Source organism: Molossus molossus, unplaced genomic scaffold, assembly GCF_014108415.1.
Source record: "Molossus molossus isolate mMolMol1 unplaced genomic scaffold, mMolMol1.p scaffold_m16_p_26, whole genome shotgun sequence".
NCBI lineage: Eukaryota > Metazoa > Chordata > Mammalia > Chiroptera > Molossidae > Molossus > Molossus molossus.
This window is the reverse complement of record NW_023425362.1, coordinates 3,882,495-3,904,253: the sequence shown is the minus strand read 5'-3', so window position 1 is coordinate 3,904,253 and position 21,759 is coordinate 3,882,495. Positions and strand designations below refer to the sequence as shown.

At 61.8% G+C, this 21,759-nt stretch overlaps 1 protein-coding gene across 3 annotated transcripts in view; it reads right to left on the bottom strand.

Moving 5' to 3' along the window:
* PHF21B (PHD finger protein 21B) overlaps positions 1 to 21,759 on the bottom strand; it is an 82,757-nt gene that overhangs the window by 28,932 nt on the left and 32,066 nt on the right. For all 3 annotated transcript variants that reach the window (XM_036278229.1, XM_036278228.1, XM_036278230.1), the window contains exon 3: positions 156 to 248. In XM_036278229.1, coding sequence (XP_036134122.1) covers positions 156 to 248 — 93 coding nt within the window. The remainder of the gene's footprint in view (positions 1 to 155; positions 249 to 21,759) is intronic.

Below are 21,759 nucleotides of genomic sequence, written 5' to 3'. Positions count from 1 at the left end.
TCACCCACGGAACTGATTTCCCAATTCCTCATGGGAAAAAACGGGTGAGGGACAGGCTCCCCCCAACTCAGGGTAAACCCCGGGGCCGCGGCGCTGGGTTCAGACAGCACAGGAAGGACAGACAGACACAGCTGGGCCCACCCACGGGCTCTTACCTGAGGTAGCACTGCAGCTCCTTGCCCGGCCAACCTCTGCAAGGAGCTGACCTGAGGACCCGAGACAGGCACTGCAGTGATGGGTCCCAAAGCCTGGAAGACAGGAGGGCGCGGCTGAGACGGGACGCGGGCCGAGCCGCACGCAGCCCACGGGCAGGCGCCAGGCGCTCGGCTCTGCCAGCCTGGCCCAGGGGCCAGGGCCTGGGACACAGCGAGTTCTGCTCTTCCCGCTCTGAGCTACGGCGTGGTAGTCACCACCGTAGCACATGCTCCTGCAAGAAGTCTCGGAAACTAGAGAAAGACAAAGAATGGCATCACCCAGAAAACCACCCGCCACTGCTGCACACTAGCTTCCTAGTTTTCAAGTAAAATTTGTAGGTAGCGACACAGAGAATGCTGTCACCCATTCTTCTACGTTCCCTCGAGGAAACGTAGCATTTTCCGAGGTGGCGCCAACCTTCGAGTCACGCCGACGGATGCCGAGTCTGTCATTCAGCAGACGCCCTGGCGCGGCCGCAGCCGGTCCCTCCTCTCAGGAATGTGGGTTTGATCCCGCCCTTTCCCGACGCGTAAACAACGCTTCAGTGAACATCCTCCTGGACAAAGCCATTTCCGCCTCACGGAGTATTTCCACGGGAGACAGTCTACGGGTCCACAGATGAACACTGGCGTGTGCCCTCAACGGAATGTAATACTGGGCAATGAAAGGAAATGAGCAATCGACACCCCAAAACAACAGGGACAAATCTCAAAACAGTTCTGCTGAAAGGAGCCAGACAAAAAAAGAGACGGCCTGGCGTACGAGGCCGTGTACATAAAATTCCAGAAAACACAAGCTCGTCTAAAGGGACAGGAAACGGATCGGGGGTGTAGAGACCGGGGAATGGCAAAAAGGGGGTCACAGAAAGCACGAGGGAACTTCTGAGGGCAAAGGGTGCGTTCGCTGTCTTGATTCGGTGATGGTTTCACAGGTGTGTGAACACGGTGTCAAACTTGTCACAGTGTACACTTTGAATACACCTGGTTTATTGTATACTGTACGTCCACAGATACCAAGGGCAAACATCCTCCCTATTTCCCCCTAACTTTAGATCTTTCTGTCCCCAGAATGAACACTGTCCATCCCCAATGACACGGCAGAGGGTCGCAGGCCCACAGACCACAGGGCTGCTTCCCCCCAATATAATGGGAGGGCTCCCCCCTCCTCCGGAATCTGCCACCTGCCCACGTGGGCAAAGCTCCGGCTCGTGTGAGACGCAGGGCCCAGTTATCCACACGTAACGGGGTATTCTCCACTGTGCACACAGAGCTTCATGCGCAACACCGAGAGCTAACGACAGACACGGCCACTTGGTGAGGGAGCGTCTCCGTCCACAGTGGGTGTCTGTCGCTGTCCTGCACAGCCTGGTGGTGAGCGCTGTCCAGTGCTCCTGTGTCAGGAGTCGGCCCCGTGCCTCAGGAAGGACCCAGCTTGGAGGCTCTGCCCTCTCCCGCCCCCTGCTGGCAGGAATGCCACCTGCAAAGCTTGTCTGCATGGATGCCTGGGCCCCAGCCCAGACCTGCACAGGTGAGGGGTGGGCATGGAGCACCATCTGATTACCAAGCTTCCAGGTGATTGTGCCAACCTGTCCCTCCAGCAGGTCCTCCCACGAAAGACCCACACGGGCACTTCACTCCATCAGTGGGGAGCCGACCAGAACCACAAGGGCCCACCCATGCGCAGACCCACCAGCCAGGGAACTGGTAAGCCTCCTTCCCGGGGACGCCCTGCTGGCCGAGATGCCCGGCAGGCCCTCCGGACCCCAGTCGCGAGGAGGGGCTGGGCAGCCTCCAGACAAGGTGTGACGGTTGCTGTGTGTGTCCGTGTCTGCACGTGTCACCAGGTGTTGCTGCAGGTGTCTGTCGGTGCGGGACCCAGGATCCCTCTCTGGGTCCTCTTTTCGCTGTGTCCGTGCGTCTTGCAGACCCCAGTGGCTGTGGTTCTAGGCCTTCATTTCTGGTCAGTGCTTGGCCCTCCCTCCCGACTTGGGACACCAGCAACGTCTGTCCGTACCGTGCGCCTTAGAAATTCACAATCAGGGAGGGAGGAGGGGGACCGAGAGCGAGGGCTGGACACAGGTAGCGGAGGGCAGAGCCCATGGTCGGTGGGCGGACAGGTGAGCTTTGCTTTGACCTCGTTCTCAACACTTGGTCACCAAGACAGAAACAACCCGCCGCGTGGAAAATGCCGACCTGTGGGCCATACGCAGACTCCCACCTTCACCCGCTGACTCCTCGAATTGCATACGGTCCGACTCCCACCCAACCCGACGCCGGCCTTTGTACAGATGCTGGGACTCAGGGCGCCCGCGGCTCACTAAGGGGCACCTTCCAGGGTGTGGGTGTCCCTGGTGCCAGGGCAGCAGGAGGAGTGTGGAAGACAGGGTGAGTCCCCGGGTCAGAGCCCGAAGTCTTTTGGGACGAATTTGCTGCAGACGAGGCTGTTGAGCAATGCCCTGGGGGCGATGGGTCCCCCCAGGACCCCGCCACCTCCCACCCACTGTCTTTTCTCCTGCCGGGGACCCCGGTGTCCATCTGTCAGCTTCTCTCGGCTGAGAGGACACTTCATCTGGCGGGGGCCGACCTCCGCCGCGTCGGGATTTATTGAGACCGGCAGAAGCCATCTCGGAGGGCATTTCGCCAGCACCAGATAGTTTATAGCCGCACTTTCGCCAGGATAAACGAGCTCCTTATGACCACACTTACAGCCCTAAGCATTCTAATAGGAAAAAAGGGCCATAAAAGTCAAAGATAACTTCAGGTTTTTCTTGCCTCGGCGGCGTCCCCGGGTGGCCCAGGAAGCCACCCCGAGGCGGGTGGGAGGCTCCGCGGTGCTGATGGCCCGTGGCGGGGACGGCAGCCTGGGCTCACACCCCAGCTCTGTGCCAGTCACCGCTTCTGCACGGGGGCGGGACCCACGGCACGGCCTCGGCCTCGGCCAGTCCAGGTGCCCATCTGGAGTGGCCCCTTTCTTGTTGGGCAAATCTGGGGAGCCCACTGGCTCTGCAGGGGCCACCCCCGTCTCTAAGATGGAATTACTCCTCGCCTCCCCGAAATCAGAGCACTCTGCGCCAGCCGCAGGAGGTAGGAGGGGGAGCGATGTCACAGACTCAGCCTCCTGCCTGTGGCCCCTTCTAAGGGACTTCCTCCCGCCCGGGACAGATGCCCACCCCTCTGATCCTGTTCACTCAGCAAACATCTCGCAGCACCCGCTGGACAGCGGCTGGCTCTCCTTGGCCCGGGAATGGGGTGGTGAGGACGGGCAGTGCCCGGCATCAGAAAGGCTGCGCCCACCAGCCCCTGACCCAAGGTCAGAACTGGCTCCCCCTCGGCTCCCCTGCGTGCCCGGTGTGGCTTCGAGGAAGCGGGCAAGGCAGCGCCCGTGCCCCTCCACCAGCTGGGGGAGTGTTTGCTGAGCTGACCAGAGCGGGGCTCCTGCTTCCACCGGCTGGGCGAGGAAGGGGGGCCGCCGTCCAGGCCTCCGGGGACCAGGCTGGACAGCCCAGAAGCCGCGGCCTCGCCTCCCGGACCCCGCGGTTTCCTTGCACGTGGCGGAATCCCTGTGATGTGGGGCGAAGGGAACACTAAGCTCCCAGCTCCATCGGCGCCGATAAATACGAATACGACATAAGCACCGCTTTTACCGTCGTGCGAACCCCGCTTACAATTCTCGGATGAGGTGACCCGCCGCGAGGCTGCGGTGACTGACAGCCCAGGAGCCGCAGGAGGGCCCCGCTGGGCCTGGCCGCCCCCTCGCTCGGGGCCCCACTCCTGCTCCCACTGACCTCACGCTCGTCCCACAGCCCATGGGGGTGCACGTGACACCAGGGGAATGCACCCCTGTCTGCTGCCCAGCCCCTGGAAGTCGCTGCTCCTCCCAGCCCCAGTGCCCACACACCCAGGGCAGTGCCCGAGCCTCACCTCCACGCAGCGGGAGACAGAACCTTCCCGGCCCCAAGGACCGAGGGGAGGGCAGGAGGCGCCTGGCACAGAGCTGCTGGGAGTCAGCCCAATGGCTCCTCCTTTGGCAAACATGCTCCTGGGACCAAGCAGGGTCGCCGTCGGAGGGCGGGATGGGGCCGGGAGGGTAGCGGGATTGACGAAGTGAGAACGAGCATGCCCAGGCCTGAGGGTCCCCTTCTGGGCACATCCAGGCCACTCATGCCCAGGTGCGCAGGGGACAGGTGCACAACAGGCCTTGGACGGGAAAAACTGGGAACAGCCCAACTGTCCAACCGGATTGTTCTCACAATGAGAAACCTCCCAGCTGCCGGAGGCAATAAACCCCAGCGTGAAGCCCAGAGGCCGCGCATGCCGCCCGATACCCCTCAGGGAAAGTGCACCACAGGCCGTGCGGGGGAGGGGACGCGGAGGACACCTTCCTCCTCCTCACTTCCTCCTCCGCAGGTCTCGGCTCTCCAAAACCGGTCAGAGCACATGCAATGAAATGTCGTGTGTTCACCTGTGTGGGGACCGTGGGGAGGTCTGCTCTTGCACCTTTTGCACATTTTGTAAGTGAAAATAAGAATAAAGGGAGGTAAAGAGCCGGGGCCGTGGGCAGGCCTCCTGGAGGAGGTGGCACCTGAGCTGGACAGAGAACTGGACCGAATGCCCCACGCGGGCAGTGTGGGAAGTGCATGGGGATTAGGCGGAGGGACAGGCGAAGGGGGGGGGGCAGGGAATGGAGCACAAAGCCAAGGGTGGGTGGTGGAAGCAGTGGGGGGGGGGGGCTGGTCATCGGGGGCCTTGAATGCCACACCCAGGAGCTCTCGCTTCCCCCAATGCAGGCTCCTGGCCGGCCAAACGGGGCTGCTACATGGAGGGGGTGCGCGAGGGGGGCCTCAGACAGAGTGGTGAGGTGCCGGGGGCCAGGACGGAGCCCTCTGGGGCAGGCAGGGGCCGGGCAAGGTACCGACTGGCCCACCGGCCGCGCAGGCCTGTTCGGGCAATTCCCTCCCAGGGCTGGCTCTGGTCCTCCGCACAGGCACCCCCGGCCCGTGCACAGCAGCTCCGGGAGGGGCGCACACCCAGGGGCTCTCAGGAGACGTCGACGCTGTCTTTAAACCGAGCACCCTGGCCCAGCCAGTGTGACTCAGTGGACTGAGCCTCGTCCCATGGACTGAGAGGTTCGATTCCCCGTCAGGGCACACGCCCCGGTGGCAAGCTCCATCCCTGGCGAGGGACACGCAGAAGGCAGCTGATGGAACCCTCTTCCAAAACGGGCTTCTTCAAGCCCCGGGGAAGTCACTTTCGGAAGCCCGGCAGGGATGCTGCACAGGCCCCAGCTCCAGGCCCAGCGTTGGCCGGCGCCCCTGGGGACCCTGAGAGCCCGCAGCCTGGCTGGGTCCCGGTGACCCCGACTGTGCCTCCAGCCGGGCGGACTGCCGGGGCCACGTAGCCAGCAGAGGTCATCGCAGGGGAGGCCGCTGTTCATCAGAAAGCCCGAGCAGGCAAAGTGGCTCTGTGAGCAGACACGGCTCTTCTGCAGGCCCGGCGGCCACGTTTAATGAACTTGAAAGGTGCGTTCATGCTGTTTGGTAGGAAACTCTCAGTGGCTTCGTGGACTAAGAACTGGGCTGCGCTCTGAGGGTGTGCCTGGCAACCACGGGGGTGGAGCAGGGGTGCGGGCGGGCTGGAAACGTCCCCACAGATGGCGGCCCCTGAAGCCACGCTGCCTCTGTGGCCGGGGGAAGTGCCACGTCTGAGAGAGCAGCGGGGGTGGGTTTGGGGGCCAGTCAGGACCCCGTCGAATCGCCCCATCCAGGATGTGGGGGCACCCCTGATCCCCAAGGGGGACACACCCAACTTGCCGCCTTGCTCTGTCTTTGGGGCTGATCCGAAGTCATGGGGAGCGGGATGGTGCTGGGCGGTGGCCCCTGGCTAGCAGGCCAGAGAGCAGGCTGCTCCGCCCCCACGGGAAGGACCCTCGGGGGACAGAGGGGGAGGGTGCAGCCTCACAGCCTGGGGGGCCGTGTGCACGCAGAGGGCCCGGGGCAGCCCTGGTCTGTCTCTGGAAGGATGAGCTGCTGCTGGGCTTGTCACCAGGGTGGCCCCCCGGGGGCTGGAGCGACAGGAAAAGATGGAATGGTTGGTGCCTGCCCTTCCCCATCCCCTGGTCCCCACAGACTGCCTGACCCTCTCACCTCGTGCTCCCCACTATCCAAGACTGGGGAGCCTTTGTGTCTGCCCCTCAGCAGGAGGCCCCGGAGCCACTACCCGGACCCTGGGACCCCGGAGGCCCTGCCAGGCAGTCACAGCAAGGATGGGACGCAGTGGGGGTTTCTAATGGCCTGGCCCTTACCAGCTCCAGACCTCCGCAAAATAGAGCCAGGAAATCCAATGTGCCGTGTGGTGGGCTGACTCGCACGCCCCTGGCCCCAGCCCCCTTCTCCTGCCTCCTCCGATGCCCTGGAATCTCCTTTAGGGGACACACTTCCGCAGGACGCCCCGGAACAGCCCCGACGTGCTCCTCAGTTGGGAGAGGCCTCCGAGCTTGGGCAGCGGCCCCGAGGGGCAGCCCGACCCCTCAGAGTCCTGGCCCCCAACGAGAGCCCCAGGGTGTAAAACTGAGACTCAGTCTACTGAGGGCACGGCGCAGGGCTGGGGCGCAGCTCCATGGATGGCGACGGCATCCACACCCCGGCAAGCACCCCGCCCCCGAGGTGGGGCGCTCCAGCAGACCCAGGGGCTCCTGGTTTCGTTCCCTCCGGCAGCCGTTAGGGAAACAGGATAAATCCCCACGGTTTTCTTCACCTGCTGGCACCAATTACACTCAGCAACTGTTGACTGGGTGGCTGACCCGCGCCGGCCCTGTGGGGACAGACGGAAGCAGACGCCGGTCCCGCCCAGTCGCCCCGGGCTGGGCATGACCCCGGCTCTGAGGCGCTCGGCCAGATGGGCAGGGGGCCTGACGCTGACGGAGCATGTCTGTGTCCGCACGATTCCCAGTTCTGGGAGACGACCCGGGACCCACACGCAGGCGGGCGGCTGGGGACAGGCGTGGGGGGGCCTGAGGGGGGCCCTGGGCCTGACTGCAGTGGACGGTTCTCCCACCACCCCACCCCACCCTTCCTCCCCACCTGTCCTGCAGGATGAGACCAGGTCACGGGGAGACACAGAGACTCAGTGTCCCCTCAGGGCCACCCTGCCCCTGTGCCAAATGGAACAACCCTCCTGCTGCTTCCTCTGCATTCTCTCTGGACCAGCATTCTCAGCTCCTGACTCAGTTTCCCCACTCTGTGACGGGGCCACCCGTGTCCCGAGGAGATGGTCAGGCAGGTCACTAGGAAAGATCTCTGAAGTTGACACTGCGGTGACCCAGGCCTAGGGCAGGGGCACAGTGGGGACCACAGGGGTGGCACAGTCCCAAGCAGCAGGCTCTCTGGTGGCACCCGAGGCCCGATCTCCAAGCCGGCGCCGTGAGCGCGCTCATTGTGCGGGAGGGAAACCCCGTCTCAGCCTCTCTTTACCCAACGGGTCTCTGGATGCTCGACCGCTTTATGCTCAGCAGGTCCCCCCCCGAAACCCACCCCAGCCTCCCCACACCCCCGATGACCCATCTGCTTGGGGGAGGCTGGGGGCAGGTTTGTCGCGTGGCCAGAGGGCGAGGGACTCAAGCACTAGGTGTCCAACCCCTGCCCGGGCCCCGGGCTCGCTCCCTGGCCGGGCAGAGCTGGCCCCGGGCCTACGACCCTCGTCGTCCCCTGCGCACTGGCCTCCCGCTCGGGCACCCGTCTCACAGATCAGGAGACCAGAGCCCTGTGAGGTGCTCAGGAGAGGCAGAGGCTGGATGTGAACTGTTCTCCAGGATGAACCCCCCTGGCGGTGGGCACTGCATGTGGCCCATCCGCCCCAAGTCACTGTGCCTGAGAGGCACGCATGGCATGAAGCGGAAACCACCCGGTGCTGTCCACTGGCGCGTCCATGCCACGTTGCCACCCTGTGGGCACAGGTGAGCGGCGGGTGCGCCAGCAGCAGGGAGGGACCTCAGAGCACGAGGCTGAGTGAACAGAGGGAGACAGAAAGGCCACTGAGGCCCAGGAACGGACGAAAGTCCTCGAGGTGAGGGGACTCGGAGCAGTGGCCCGGGGACACGGGGAAGTTTCCAAGGTGGTGGAAGTGTCCCCTGTCTCGACTGGGGTGTAAGTTACTTGGGCGTATACAACTGTCCAAACTCATCAACCAGGACCATGAAGATCTGTGAATTTCAATGTATGCAAATTATACCCCAGGAAAAACTACATATTAAAAAAAGGCAAGAGCCATAGTTCCAACCTTCGTGGGGAAAAAGGGAAGTGGCCATGGTGGGGGGGGCGCTTCGTGCAGACCCAGGCCCACTGGGGATGCAACACTGACCCCCCGACCTGCTCTCCCGGATGGCAGCCGACATCCCCAGAACGTGCCGGCTGCAGGCGGGGGGACCCAGGACTTGCGCTAGGGTCCGGACTAGGGGAGATTTCTGGGTGGCAGAGCGGAGCTATGGGGCCCGCATGGCAGGTTTACATGCATAAACGCACACGGGTCTCACTGATTCCCGGCAGGGCTTCCTGGCCTCTGGTCTCACTTCTCTGACCAGCAAACTGCAGAAAAGGGGTTGAGGACTACGGGGGGGGGGGGCTTCCCCAACCTCACCCAGGCCCTGGCGGGCGCAGGCGGCAGCTCCGGGAACAAGCTCGCAGGGCCGGCCCCGGGCACCCGCAGCGCCCTGCCTTCTCCGACGCCCCAGGACCCTCCAGTAGCAAACCCCAGGAGGCTCCGAAGGGCCTGGGCGCCGCACTCAGGGGGACCCCAGGGGGAGGTGGCAGAGGAGACGCTGAGGCAGGATTTCCATCGATGGGGATGCCAGGGGGTGCCCTGACATGCGGCAGGGGCCACGGCTGGGGAGGACGGTGGGGAGCGAGCCCAGGAGCCCAGAGGGCCACCGGGGAGGCAGGCTGTGCTGTCACCTGTGACAGGGAGTCCGGGAGGAGATGTGAGCGGGACGGTGGAGGAAAAGCTGGGAGATGGGGGTGGACCAGAGGCCGCACGAGGGAGGTCAGGAGGCTGGGATGAGGCGCAAGGGGCCGGTGGCGGCGGGCACCTGTGACGGAGCGCGAAGGCCTGGGGCCCTGCAGGGCTCTCGGGGTTGAAGGAGGGCGACACGAGTCACGACCAGGCCAGCGAGAGCCCAGAAGTAGGAGGTAGGGACCAAGACATGAAAAGACAAAGTCACCATCTTCAAGAGACACACAGCCGAGCTGGGGAGCAGGGGTCGTGGGCCAGCCACTGCAGCTCAGCCTGTTTCCCCAACTGTGAAGGGGAGCAGCTGAGGTAGGCCGGGTCCCGCAGCCAGCCCCACAGTCCAAACACGCGACGCGACCCTCCACGCCGGGGCCACCACCTCCCAACTCGTCTCCAGCATGAGTGTGTCTGACCTGCCGCACTCCCCTGCCGCCAGCGGCGTCAGGGGCCCGGTGTCCGCTGCCCCCTCCTGCTAACAGACCAGAGTAGTGAGGCCGTGCTGAGCAGCAGGCCCAACAGGAAGGAGGGGCATTTGCAATTCAGAACTTGGGGTCTCAAGTTATGATGGACAACAAAGGGGGGAAGCAGGCGTAGCCCGGGGGCTGCAGGAGGGGCCAAGGTGCGGCCCTGGTCAGTCTCTGCCTGAGGACAGTGTGGACCAGAAGGGGACGCCGGGCTCGGCTCTCTGCAGGGGAGTGGGGCCCTCACAGTCGCCCTGCACGGGCTCGTCCCGGCACTGGCCTGGGGCAGGGACATGGTGTGTGGACAAACGTGGGCAGCGCTGGGGGAGCCCATCCCATCAGCCTTCCCTCGGCCCCAGGGGGAAACGAAGGGTCACCCTCAGCCATGACCCCCACCCGTGGCCAGGGACCCCTCTGGGTGCCCACACCTGTGCCTGGTGCAGACAGTGGGTGCCCTGGAGCTCCGAGCTGAAAAGCATGGCCGGCACCCCAGGAAGGAAAGTTCTGGACAGGAAGCCAGGCAGGAGCAACGCCAACACTCAGACCCCGCGCAGGGCCACACAGGACACCCCATGCTCCCCGAATCGCCCTGTCCAGGGGGCCCCGGGCCTCCCCCACCACTGTGAACAAGCCCTCCAGCCCGCTCGCTCCAGCCAGTCTAGGACGCGCCAGGGCACATGGGTGCCCACATGCTCCAGGGCCCAGGGCCCCCTGGCAGGAGTGGACAAGACATGCATGGGGGGGGGGACTTACTGTCACTGCATGGAAGTTCATTTTAATTGGCAATAACGTGTCAACTTCTAAACATTCTAGCTTGTTCCAGTTTTCAAAGGCTCAACCAATGTTTGCTGGGTGAGCAGAGGGATTTGCAAATGGTGACAATTCCGCGCTCCCGAGCACCTGCCGTGTGTCACAGTCCTGGTTTTCCCGAACCCTTCAGAACCCCTGAGGGTACTCACAACGACTCCTTGTCACACGTGAGGTGACGAGGGGCCAGAGGGGCTGAGCGACTTGCCCAGGGTCCCTCAGCTCGGAGCCCCTGCCGCACACACGCACACACGAGAGAAACTCCAGAGTCCCCCTGGGAGCTCGAGGACAGCCAGGTCCCCTCCCCGTGTCCCCAGCCTCCCTGTGAGCAGCAGGTGACCTCGGCCAGCTGTGGAGCCAGGAGTGGGTCCGGCCAGCGTCCTGCCTGCCCCTGGGGAGGAGGCCCAGCGCCCCGCCCCTCCTTCGGCTTGGGTTTCACCTGACCGCTCAGGGTAACTGGGTGGAGGGGGGGGGGGCGGGAAGACCAGAGGTCACACATCCCAGCGAAGCTGAGAATGTCTCACTTCTGTGACCTGGTGGTGGACGCAGATGCAAAGTGGTGAAAGGCGGCCACCTCCGTCACCCACCCTAACGGGCAGGGGGAGGGCACGAAACCACAGCCCGCCCAAGCCTCAGCCTGGACTCTCAGAAGGCAGTTCCGTCTCGCAAAGACCCGCACACCTGCTGTGTCCAGCCGGGGCAGGACCACCTGCTGACAGTCCCTGGCCCCAGGGACGCGATGAACTAGAATCAGCCGTGTCCCCCAGGAGCTCGGCTCCGTGGGTACAGCCCCGTCCACCCTGTGTGGGGGGCAGAGGGAGTACGTCACCTTCCCAGAGGAGGGGACAGTGAGGTGCTCCATGAGAGAAAAGGGCACCGCACGGGCAAAGGCCTGGCCTGAGGTGTGGCCTTACGGACCAGGCTGCGGAAGGACAGCCAGTTTGGGCCAGAAGGGCCTTGGGTGCCAGGCTCCAGACTGCACTGTGCTGGCTCCATCCAAGGGGTCACAGCTTTGTCCCAGTTGGACTCAGTAAGAGGCAGGCGCTCCAGGGCTGGTCATCTCACACCTGGTCGTGGGGCCTGGGGACAGTGTGTGAGCCAGCACCACTGGAGGGGGGCAGACCCACCCTGCCGACTCCCTGAGCCATGGCAGGGCCTTGGGTGGTCACCCTCAGCACCGGCACCCAGAACACAGGACCCAGAGGCAAGGGAACAGCCACCAGGGCACCAGGCACGCTGGCCATTTGTGCTGCGCCCAGCCCTGGCCGAGGCCTGTGACGGGAGGCTGACTTCATCCCACACCCCTGTGAGAAGAACTGTTCCCACCCCCATTCACCTAGGGGGGAGCTGAGGTCAGGGGCTCGCCCAAGCAGGGGGAGGGAGCCGGGTCTGACTGGCAGCCCATGGCAGAGCCTGTGTGTGCTCTAGATGGTCCCGGAAGGCATGTGGCCCAGAGGACACACGGCAAAGGCTCAGGTTGGACAAGGCGCCTGTCACCAGGGCGAAGCTTGGCCTCTGAGCTCAGACGAGAGAACCAGCAGGGGAAGCCAAGACGACCAGGTCCACCCAGGCTTCCCAGGGAGCCACGGTGCGTCTCAGAACATCCAGCAGGTGGGCGTGCGGGGGCCTGGTTCAAGTCCAGCACACCCTTTGTCCTGAGTGGACCTCAGCGTCCCCCCTTGTATGATGGGGATGGGGCTGGAGTGGACAATCCCTGGCGTCCAAGAGTCTGACTGCATGAAGAGCGACCCGAGAACCCTGGAGGAGGGCGTGCAGGGCTCCTGGTTCTCTGCGAGCCTCAGTTTCCCCATCTGTGAAGTGGGAGTTACACCACCGCCCTCTGGTGGCAGCAAGGGGATGTGGGCCGTGAGGCTGTGAAGGGCTGTCCTGATGCATCAGGGTCCACGTACTGCTCACGTAATCAGGCTGTTAACACTTCGACAGCAAAGGCGCCCTGTAGAAGGGAAGTTCCCTCCAGGGGCAATTAGGAGGAAATAAGCTCCATTTGCACATGCATCTCATTTCCGGGGCTGGAGGCATCCGGCCGGCCTTCTAGGGGCTGGACGCCCACGTTGGGAAGCACGGAGACTCCAGGCCTTGACCTTCCATCTGCTTCTGAAATCCACTTCAACCTGTATTTCCTCCCCAGGCATCTGAAGGCCCCCTGGATTCTGGGAGCTATCGCGACTCATGGAGGTGGCCGGGAGGTCCTGGTTGAGGCGTTACTGCCTTAGCATGGGGACACACGGGACTCACAGGCAGGCAACGGCAGAGCTAGGACATTTACTGACCATCAAGTAAGGTGTGAAATCAGCCCTGGCTGGTTTGGCTCAGCGGTTGGAGCGTCGGCCTGCGGTCCTGAGAGACCCGGGTTCGGTTTCCGCTAAGGGCACGTACCTCGGTTGCTGTTTGTCCCCGGCTCTGGTCAGTCGTACGGGTAACAGCCACTCGATGTGTTTCCTTCACATCGATGTTTCTCTCTCTTTGTGTGTTCCTCTCTCTCCCTCCCACTCTACCTGAACAAAAAATGGAAAAATGTCCTCAGGTGAGGATAAAAAAAAAAAAAAAAAAAGACGCGAAATCAAACCTGGCCCCTGCTGGCTCCGAGCCCAGCCCACCAACCCACAGGCTTAGGCTGGTGCATCCTGGTTCCCCCACGAATAGATGTGCGGCATGGACACCAGCCTGTACGTGGGGATGTCCACTTGGGAGAACGGTCTCATGGCGGAGACGGAACAGGCCGACGGGGCTCGTGATGAGTGAATGAATGAATGAATGAGTGAGTGACTCAAGGAACAACAGACCCCTTGCCCAGAGCACATAATGGGGTGTTCTGACACTAGAAATAAAGTCATGGCCTTGGAAAGGAGGACAGGGAGTATCCAGACTCCAGAGTCAGGCAGGCAGGCCCCTCTCCAGTCACTCGCTCGAACGTACCTCGGTCAGATGTCTCACCCCTGAGCCTCAGTTTCCTCCCCCACAAACCGGACAGCGATGCTTGCCTCGTAGGATCACGTGAGATTTCTGCATAAGGGTTGACCATGCACCTAGAAGGTGCCTAAGAATGCCCGCTCCCTTCCTCTCTCCTTCCTCAACTTCACGCAAACTGCAGTGACCGTGAGCTCACTAGCTTCTCAGGGTACTGCACTTAAATACGTCCAGGTGGAAAGCCCCCGTGCCTGCACCATGCTGCAGAGGTCCTGGGGTTACTGAGCTCCAGTTCCCGTGTCAATGATTTTCTCATAGTTCTCCCTGTGTCAGGAAGTCTGCAGGCTCTTTGCTGTCCCCAGGAAGAGTGGGCAACCTGGTATTCACAGGAGGCAGTAGATGTGAGAGACCTGGGCCTGACCAGGGTCCTCTGAGCCCCTACTTGGGGCCTGCACGCCTCTCCTCTGTGAAATGGGGCGATGCACTCCAACCCACTGATAGGAGGTTCAGTGCTTCCCAGGCACGCACGCACCTGAAGGCTGAGCCCCTCCTACACGAGTGGGAACAGAGTCAGCACCAAGGACAGCGGCCAGCACCAGGGACAGCGGCCAGCAGCAGCCGGGCTGTCTCCAGATCCCTGGTCCCAGATCCCCAGCTCAGGTATCTGCATCCGAGCCTCAGGGCAATTAGCACCTTTGGGAGGGCTGGAGTGGGGAGACAGCAGTAATGGGGGTCCTGAGATCCCCTCCAAATTGATGGCAGGATGGGGGTTGTATGCAGTCTCTGCTTATCCTCAACCGCAGCAGGCTGCTGTGCGCTGGAATCCAGGGGCTCCCTGGGCTGGGGCCTCCCAGTGTGGCCAGCACTCTGGTCTCAGCAGTGAGATGGGCAGGTGCTGCTTTCTTCTCCAGTCACCAGGTGCTGTGTCTTCCACCAGGATCATTCTCCTCCCTCAGCCCAAGTCACTCATTCATTCATTCCACGAGGTGGCGGGCTTGGAGTCTGGGGGACACTGCAAACTCTCAGGGTTCCCCTCAGACAGCTGTCGGGAAAGCTGAGCCATCCTACTGACCAAGCTCCTCCCCATTCCAGACACCTGGGGTGTCCTCGACAGCAGCCCTGGGAGGGGAGGGCACCAGGAGCCCTGGAGTCAGGGAAGGTCCCCACAGGACCCTCCACGCAGACGCTGTGGACCCCAACCGCGCAGATGCTCCCATGGGTCCGATCCCCACACCCTGGGACAGGAGGCATTTGCGAGTTCCGGGTGTGGTCTCCCAGCGTGTTTTGTTTCAGGCAGAAGCTCAAGGACCGAACCACCAAACTCGAAACGAATGGCAGCAACGTGGTCTCTGAAGCTCCCGGGGCCCCACCCCACCGCCCTCAAGTCCTGTGCAAAACCGACCAATCACAGGCTCCATGGAGCTTTCACGGGTGGTCACTTCTCATTCTCCTAGGCTCCCTTTCATTTACTTCTTGCTCGGATTTATTAATTAGTCTCTCTGCTCCCAACATAATCCCAGCCCCAGAGTGGACCTTCGAGCACAGCCAACATATCTGCACATTTTCTCTTCCGTGAGGGGAGGTCGGGGCTTCCTGCCACTCCCCAGGGAGACTCCCCAGGGAGCCCCCGCAGCTTCCAGGTGTGTGGGTTTGGCACTGGGTCCCGCTGCCCCATCTCTGACTTAATCTGATTCAATTTGGGACAAAGGCTCTGAAAGGGCCCCGCCCCCATCGGCTGCACACCCTTCCCCACGGGTCCTCCCAGGAGTCAGGGGTCCTCCAGCTTCAGTCCATCTGACCAGGCTCTTCGTAAGGCGCCTGCCCCAGCTCACACCGCAGTGCAGTGTGACCCCTAGAGCCCCCTCGGCCCCTGAAAGGGTCCGTGTGTACAGGGGGTTCTGGGGAGCCACACGACCAACGGGGCTACTTCCCACATGCTGTCAATGTCTCTTCTGAGCACAATGACCAGCTAGTGTCTTTCTCCAAGTCCCCGTGGAAAACACCTTCACACGTGCGGAGGGCTTGTTCCCCCCTCCAGCCCCTGAAGGACTCCCTGCCCACCAGGACACAGTGCTCCTCCCTCTTCGGGGCCCAAACCTCCGTCTCAGAGACCCGCAGTGGCTCAGTGACTTTCCCTGAGTCCCCCTGTATGGAGGCCCCTCATCTTGAGACTCTGAGTTCTGCACACACGGGACCTCACCACATCCTCTCGTCCCAGTGCACAATGCCATGTCCAGGAAGCCACTCGGTAAACGCTCCAGTGAATGAAGCATGTGGCACCCGCTGCCCAGGGCTGCTCCCAGCCAACCAGCCAGCCTGAGCTACTATGAGGCATGTGTGTGCTAGGTCCTGCCGCGCTTGGCCATCTTCCAGCCCATCCCACCTGCCTCTGCTCACGGCCCGTCCCACCTGCCTCTGCACACGGCCCGTCCCACCTGCCCCTCTGCACACGGCCCGTCCCACCTGCCCCTCTGCACACGGCCCGTCCCACCTGCCCCTCTGCACACGGCCCGTCCCACCTGCCCCTGCACACGGCCCGTCCCACCTGCCTCTGCACACGGCCCGTCCCACCTGCCCCTCTGCACACGGCCCGTCCCACCTGCCCCTCTGCACACGGCCCATCCCACCTGCCTCTCTGCACATGGCCCGTCCCACCTGCCTCTGCACACATCCCGTCCCACCTGCCTCTCTGCACACGGCCCGTCCCACCTGCCTCTCTGCACACGGCCCGTCCCACCTGCCCCTCTGCACACGGCCCGTCCCACCTGCCTCTGCACACATCCCGTCCCACCTGCCTCTCTGCACACGGCCCGTCCCACCTGCCTCTCTGCACACGGCCCGTCCCACCTGCCTCTGCTCACGGCCCGTCCCACCTGCCCCTCTGCACACGGCCCGTCCCACCTGCCTCTGCACACGGCCCGTCCCACCTGCCTCTGCTCACGGCCCGTCCCACCTGCCTCTCTGCACACATCCCATCCCACCTGCCTCTCTGCACACGGCCCGTCCCACCTGCCTCTGCTCACGGCCCGTCCCACCTGCCTCTGCTCACGGCCCGTCCCACCTGCCCCTCTGCACACGGCCCGTCCCACCTGCCCCTCTGCACACATCCCATCCCACCTGCCTCTCTGCACACATCCATTTGGCCCCTTGGGCAGTCTCCAGAGTACTGGGAAGTAATTATTCACATCACTGAACCAGAGGCAACAACAACCCTTCGAGAACCAGGTCCATCAGAGTTTACCAGGATCAGTTCACACCTTCCCCCACGGCACGTGCGAACGTGGCTAAGACAGAGCCTGGCCCGCTCGTTTGCCAAACGAGGGCCCCTCCTCAAAGGGCAGGCAAGCAGGCTCCCGCCCCGATCGCGTGGTGCAGGCGGGCAGGTTCCCGCCTCAGTCAGACCGGGTGGTGCAGGCGGGCAGGCTCCCGCCCCAGTCAGATCGGGTGGTGCAGGCAGGCAGGTTCCTGCCTCAGTCAGATCGCCTCAGTCAGATCGGGTGGTGCAGGCGGGCAGGCTCCCGCCCCAGTCAGATCGGGTGGTGCAGGCAGGCAGGTTCCTGCCTCAGTCAGACCGGGTGGTGCAGGCGGGCAGGTTCCCGCCTCAGTCAGATCGGGTGGTGCAGGCGGGCAGGTTCCCGCCCCAGTCAGATCGAGTGGTGCAGGCGGGCAGGCTCCCGCCCCGGTCAGACCGGGTGGTGCTGCTCTGCGCCTGAACAGCCCACCACCCAGCAATGTTAAATGACTGGGTGGGGGGTCAAATGAAGAATAACGCTTTGTGCCATGTGGAAACTATTCGAAGGCACGTGTCAGTGTCCACGAGCAGAGCTGTACTGGGACACAGCGTGGCATTCCTTCCGTGCTGTCCACAGCTGCTGCTGGCACAGTGGTCAGGTGGGGCAGCTCTGAAAGACCCTGAGAGATACAGAGCTGAGAAGATGCACTGTCTGGTCACTTTCAGAAACTGTCTGTCACCCCCTCCGACCCCCAGCTCAGTGTTAATGCAGGAAGCGTCTGCAGACGTGTGTGGGGTGCATTTCTCTCTGGACGAAGGGCCCCAGACAGGGGCAGCCGGGGGACAGCTCACTCCCTGGCCAGCCACTGTTAGACCCAGTGAGCTGAAAACCCAGGGAGGGATTTGGGGGGCTTTGGGAGGCACTGAGGAGGCTGGAAAGGGAGAAGGTTCCATAGTGGACGGGATGGTGGCCTCCTGGGAAGGCAGGGACAGCCTGGACCAGCCGGTGATGGGGCCCAGGGCCAGGGCTGAAGCCCAGCTCTGTCCCTCAACACCTGTGATGGTTTGGGGAGGACACAGCACCCCCGGCCCCGCTTTCCCACTGTCCACGCTGCAGGACCGTCCAAGGACCAGAGAGAAGGCACGTCCCCAGCAGGACAAACTCCAGCACAGCGCACGCCCAGCGAGCAGCGGCGGCTGCTGCCCCTACAGTCCCTCCCCCCATCCACCCTTCCACACACCAGTGTGGGCTGGGTCTTCTCATCCGTATCAACATCTTCTGAAATAGACTCAGAGAGATGACATGACCTGCCCAAGGCCACGCAGCAAGAAGGCAGCTGAACTGGCTCCACCTGGGACTTCAGAACCAGGTCCACTCGGCCCGAGCATGCGACTCGGGACCGCAAAGGAGCCAGCACCCCACTGTGGGGGCAGCAGCGGGACCAGCTACCAGGAGGCCGGCACTGGAGTCGGCCTGCGGAGAACGGGGGTCCTGCCGGGACTCGAGGTCCTGCTCCAATGGGGACAGCAGAGCGTGAGGAGGGCGGGCGGGTGTGATGGCGCTTCCAGCCCAGCAGCCACGGTCCAGCCAAGCCCAGAGCGACCCGTGTGGACCACGCCCAGCACCCAGGCGGGAAAGGCCTGGGGGGGCGGAGGGTGGCAGCACAGTTGGTCCCCAGTCAGCTCTGGCTCTGGGATTGGACAGCCTGGCTCCGATCCCCCACCACTCCTAGGCTGTGACACAGGAAGGTCCCTGGCCTGGCCCGTGTGGCTCAGTGGTTGAGCGTCGACCAGATGCTGGTTTGATTCCCGGTCAGGGCACATGCCCAGGTTGTGGGCCTGATCCCCAGTGGGGGGCGTGCAGGAGGCGGCCCATCGACGTTCTCTCTCATCGACGTTTCTCTCTCTCTCTCTCACATTAATAAAGAAAAAAAAAGTTTTTTTAAAGAAAGGTCCAGGACCATCTCTGGTCTCAGTTTCCCATGTGGGACCATGACCTGGGCTCACAGGGTGGTTATGGCCATGAAGTGAGGAGAGACATGCAGGGTGTTTGCGACTGAGCCTGGCCCGTGGCCTGCACTCAATGAGTATCTGTTAACACTGCAGATGAGGACAGTGACCCGAGTTCCCACACTTATCTAATAAATGCATCACGAGGCCGTCTGTGTGCCCCTCCCCCACGGTGCCAAGCTCTCAGCCCAACGACACCACAGAGCAGGTCCCAGTGGCAAAGTCCCCACGGGCGCCTGGCGGGTCTGAGACCCCCACCCCCACCTCAGGAAACGGGTCCTGTGTCCCCTGGGGGAGGGCTGATGACAAAGAGGGCTGCCACCAAATTTATGGGGCGGAGGCTGACCCGCCGAGGCAGGACTTCCTCACCCTGACAAGTGTATCTTTTCCTCATCACTCAGCTCTGGAGGGGATGACAGCCCGGAGTACGGAGTAGACCCTCCCGGCCCCATGGTGGCCCAGCGAGATGGCTCCAAATTGAATCCAACAGTCAATGAGATCGTCAATATTTAATTTACTCATTGCAGGGGGCAATTCAGCCATTGTGTGGTGGCAGAGATACTGGGCGTTATCTGGGGTGGAGACCCAGGGGGCCTCGTGAGGTGCTCAGGGAGTGTGGAGGCCCAGGGGGAACTTGACCCCAGGGACTGTGCTGGGCCCGCCCAGGCAGTGGGTCCCCCTTTCTTTGGAAATAGGGAGGAGGGAAGTGTAAGGATGGGTGGTTCTGCCCAGCCGTGTGGCTCAGTGGTGGAGCGTCGACCCTGCACCAAGAGGTCGCCAGTTCAATTCCCAGTCACGGCACATGCCCAGGTTTCGGGCTTGATCCCCAGTGGGGGGCATGGAGGCAGCCAATCGATGTTCTCTCTCATCGATGTTTCGATCTCTCTCTCCCTCTCCCTTCCTCTCTCTCTAAAAATAAAAAAATAAAAAATACATATTTAAAAAGAAAGAGAGATGGGTGGTCCTGCCAAGCAGCGGGTTCTCCCTCCCGATCTTCTGACCTCCCTCGCCTGGTCCCCCAGGGAGCTAGGACCCCAGAAAGGGCTCTCCTGAGCGATACTGCGGACACTCTGAACCAATCAGGAGTGTGAGCCCATGCCCTGCTGCCACCAGGGGGAGCTGTACCTGATGGCCGCTGCCCCCCACGGGGCCCCACAGCCATGGCTAAGTGAGTACGCCCCTCCCCGCTGAGCCCCCCACCTCCCTGGTCTGCCCCCAACCCCAAGCCCACCACCAAGGATGCTTCAGTTGGCCCATAGCCACCGCCCAGTTGCAAAGGGACCCACACGGCAGGTTGTGGACACGGCCAGGCAGCATGGCCGAGCCCTGGAGTCAAGAACTGGACCGTGTACTGTGCGAGAATTAACTCTCCGAAAAGTTGTTTTTCCCTATAAAGGCGCAAAAGCCAGTCCACCCGCCCTGGCCGGTTTGGCTCAGCGGTTAGAGCATCGGCCTGCGGTCTGGAGAGACCCGGGTTCGGTTCCCGCTAAGGGCACGTACCTCGGTTGCAGTTTGTCCCCTGGTTGGTCGTGCGAGTGGCAGACACTCGATGTGTTCCTTTCACGTCGATGTTTCTCTCTCTCTCTCCCTTCCTCTCTCTCCCTCCCACTCTATCTGTACAAAAAGTGGAAAAATATCCTCGGCTGAGGATAAAAAAAAAAAAAAAGCCAGTCCACGCAGCCCACGTGGAAGGGCCAGCGTGGGAGGCGCTCCTTCCCCCACTGCCTCCGAGGGGCGTTTTAGGTACGTAGCCAACAGCCAACCTCCCTTCCCACGCGGCTCTGGGTCCGCCTGGAGCGCACCGGCTCGGCCTTCCAAGGCCCTCGCGCCAGTGTTTCCTGAATCCCCGACTGGACCACAAACCTCCTGCACGGACACCCAGGTGCCGGTCCTTGGTCCTTTCCTGGGCGCCTCGTTCCTGCACCTAAATCCCCATGTACTGGGTTTAATTCCTTCGTTTTAGGGGAGCACCTCACTAAAAAGTTTCCGCTCCCCAAGTCCAAGTGCTGCGCCTGGAGCTCCATCTGCTGCCGGCAGTGTGGACCCCGGTGTGCTGGGAACTCGGAGCCTCTTCGCCTGGAGCCCTGCACCCTTGAATGATGAAGAACGTTCTTTTTCTTTGGCCTTGATCTGCCAATGTCCCCTGGAACTCCTGGCAGTCAGATGGGTATCCTCCAATTTTCTTCATTCCTCTTATCCATCCCTTCCATGTGTCACTTTACTTTTTAAAAAATTCACTAATATTTAGCACATATTTTACTTTTTTAATTACCTTTATCGTTGAGAGTATTACAGATGTCCCCCCCTTTTTCCCCCACTGACCCCATTTTCCCCACTCCCGCCTCCACCACCTTCTCCACACTGTGGTCTGTGTCCATGGGTTATACACATACGCATATTAGTTCTTGGGTCACTCTCTTCTCGCCACCCCCAACCCCCTTCCTTCTGCGATTCATCAGTCTGTTCCCTGCTTCCATGTCTCTGGATCTATTTTGTTCATCAGTTTACTTTGTTCATTAGATTCCACATATAAGTGAGATCATGTGATACTTGTCTTTCTCTGACTGGCTTATTTTGCTTAGCAAAATACTCTCCAGGTCCCTCCAGGTCCTCTCAAAAGAGATCCTTCTTTTTTACAGCTGCATAGTATTCCATTGTGTACATGTACCACAGCTTTTTTACCCACTCATCTACTGATGGGCACCTGAGCTGTTTCCAGATCTTAGCAATTGTAAATAGAGCTACTATGAACACAGGAGTGCATATATTCTTTCTGATTGGTGTTTTATTCTAGTTTTTGAGAGATCTTCGAACCCTCCCGGTATTTAATTCCACCAACATTCATTCTATTTCCAGAGGTTCTTCTCCTTCTCCTTCTTTTTTAAAATCCTCACCCGAGAATATTTTTCTGTTTACTTTCAGACAGAGTGGGAGGGAGGGAGAGAGAGAGAGAGAAGCATTGATGTGAGAGAAACACATCGATTGGTTGCCTCCCTCACGACCCCAACCAGGGCAGGAGACCAAACCACAACTGAAGTACATGCCCTCGACCGAGCCACATCAGGAGGAGAGAGTGTCCTCCTCTGTCCCCAGCTCCGCCCCCACCGCTGTTCCCAGAGGAGCTGAG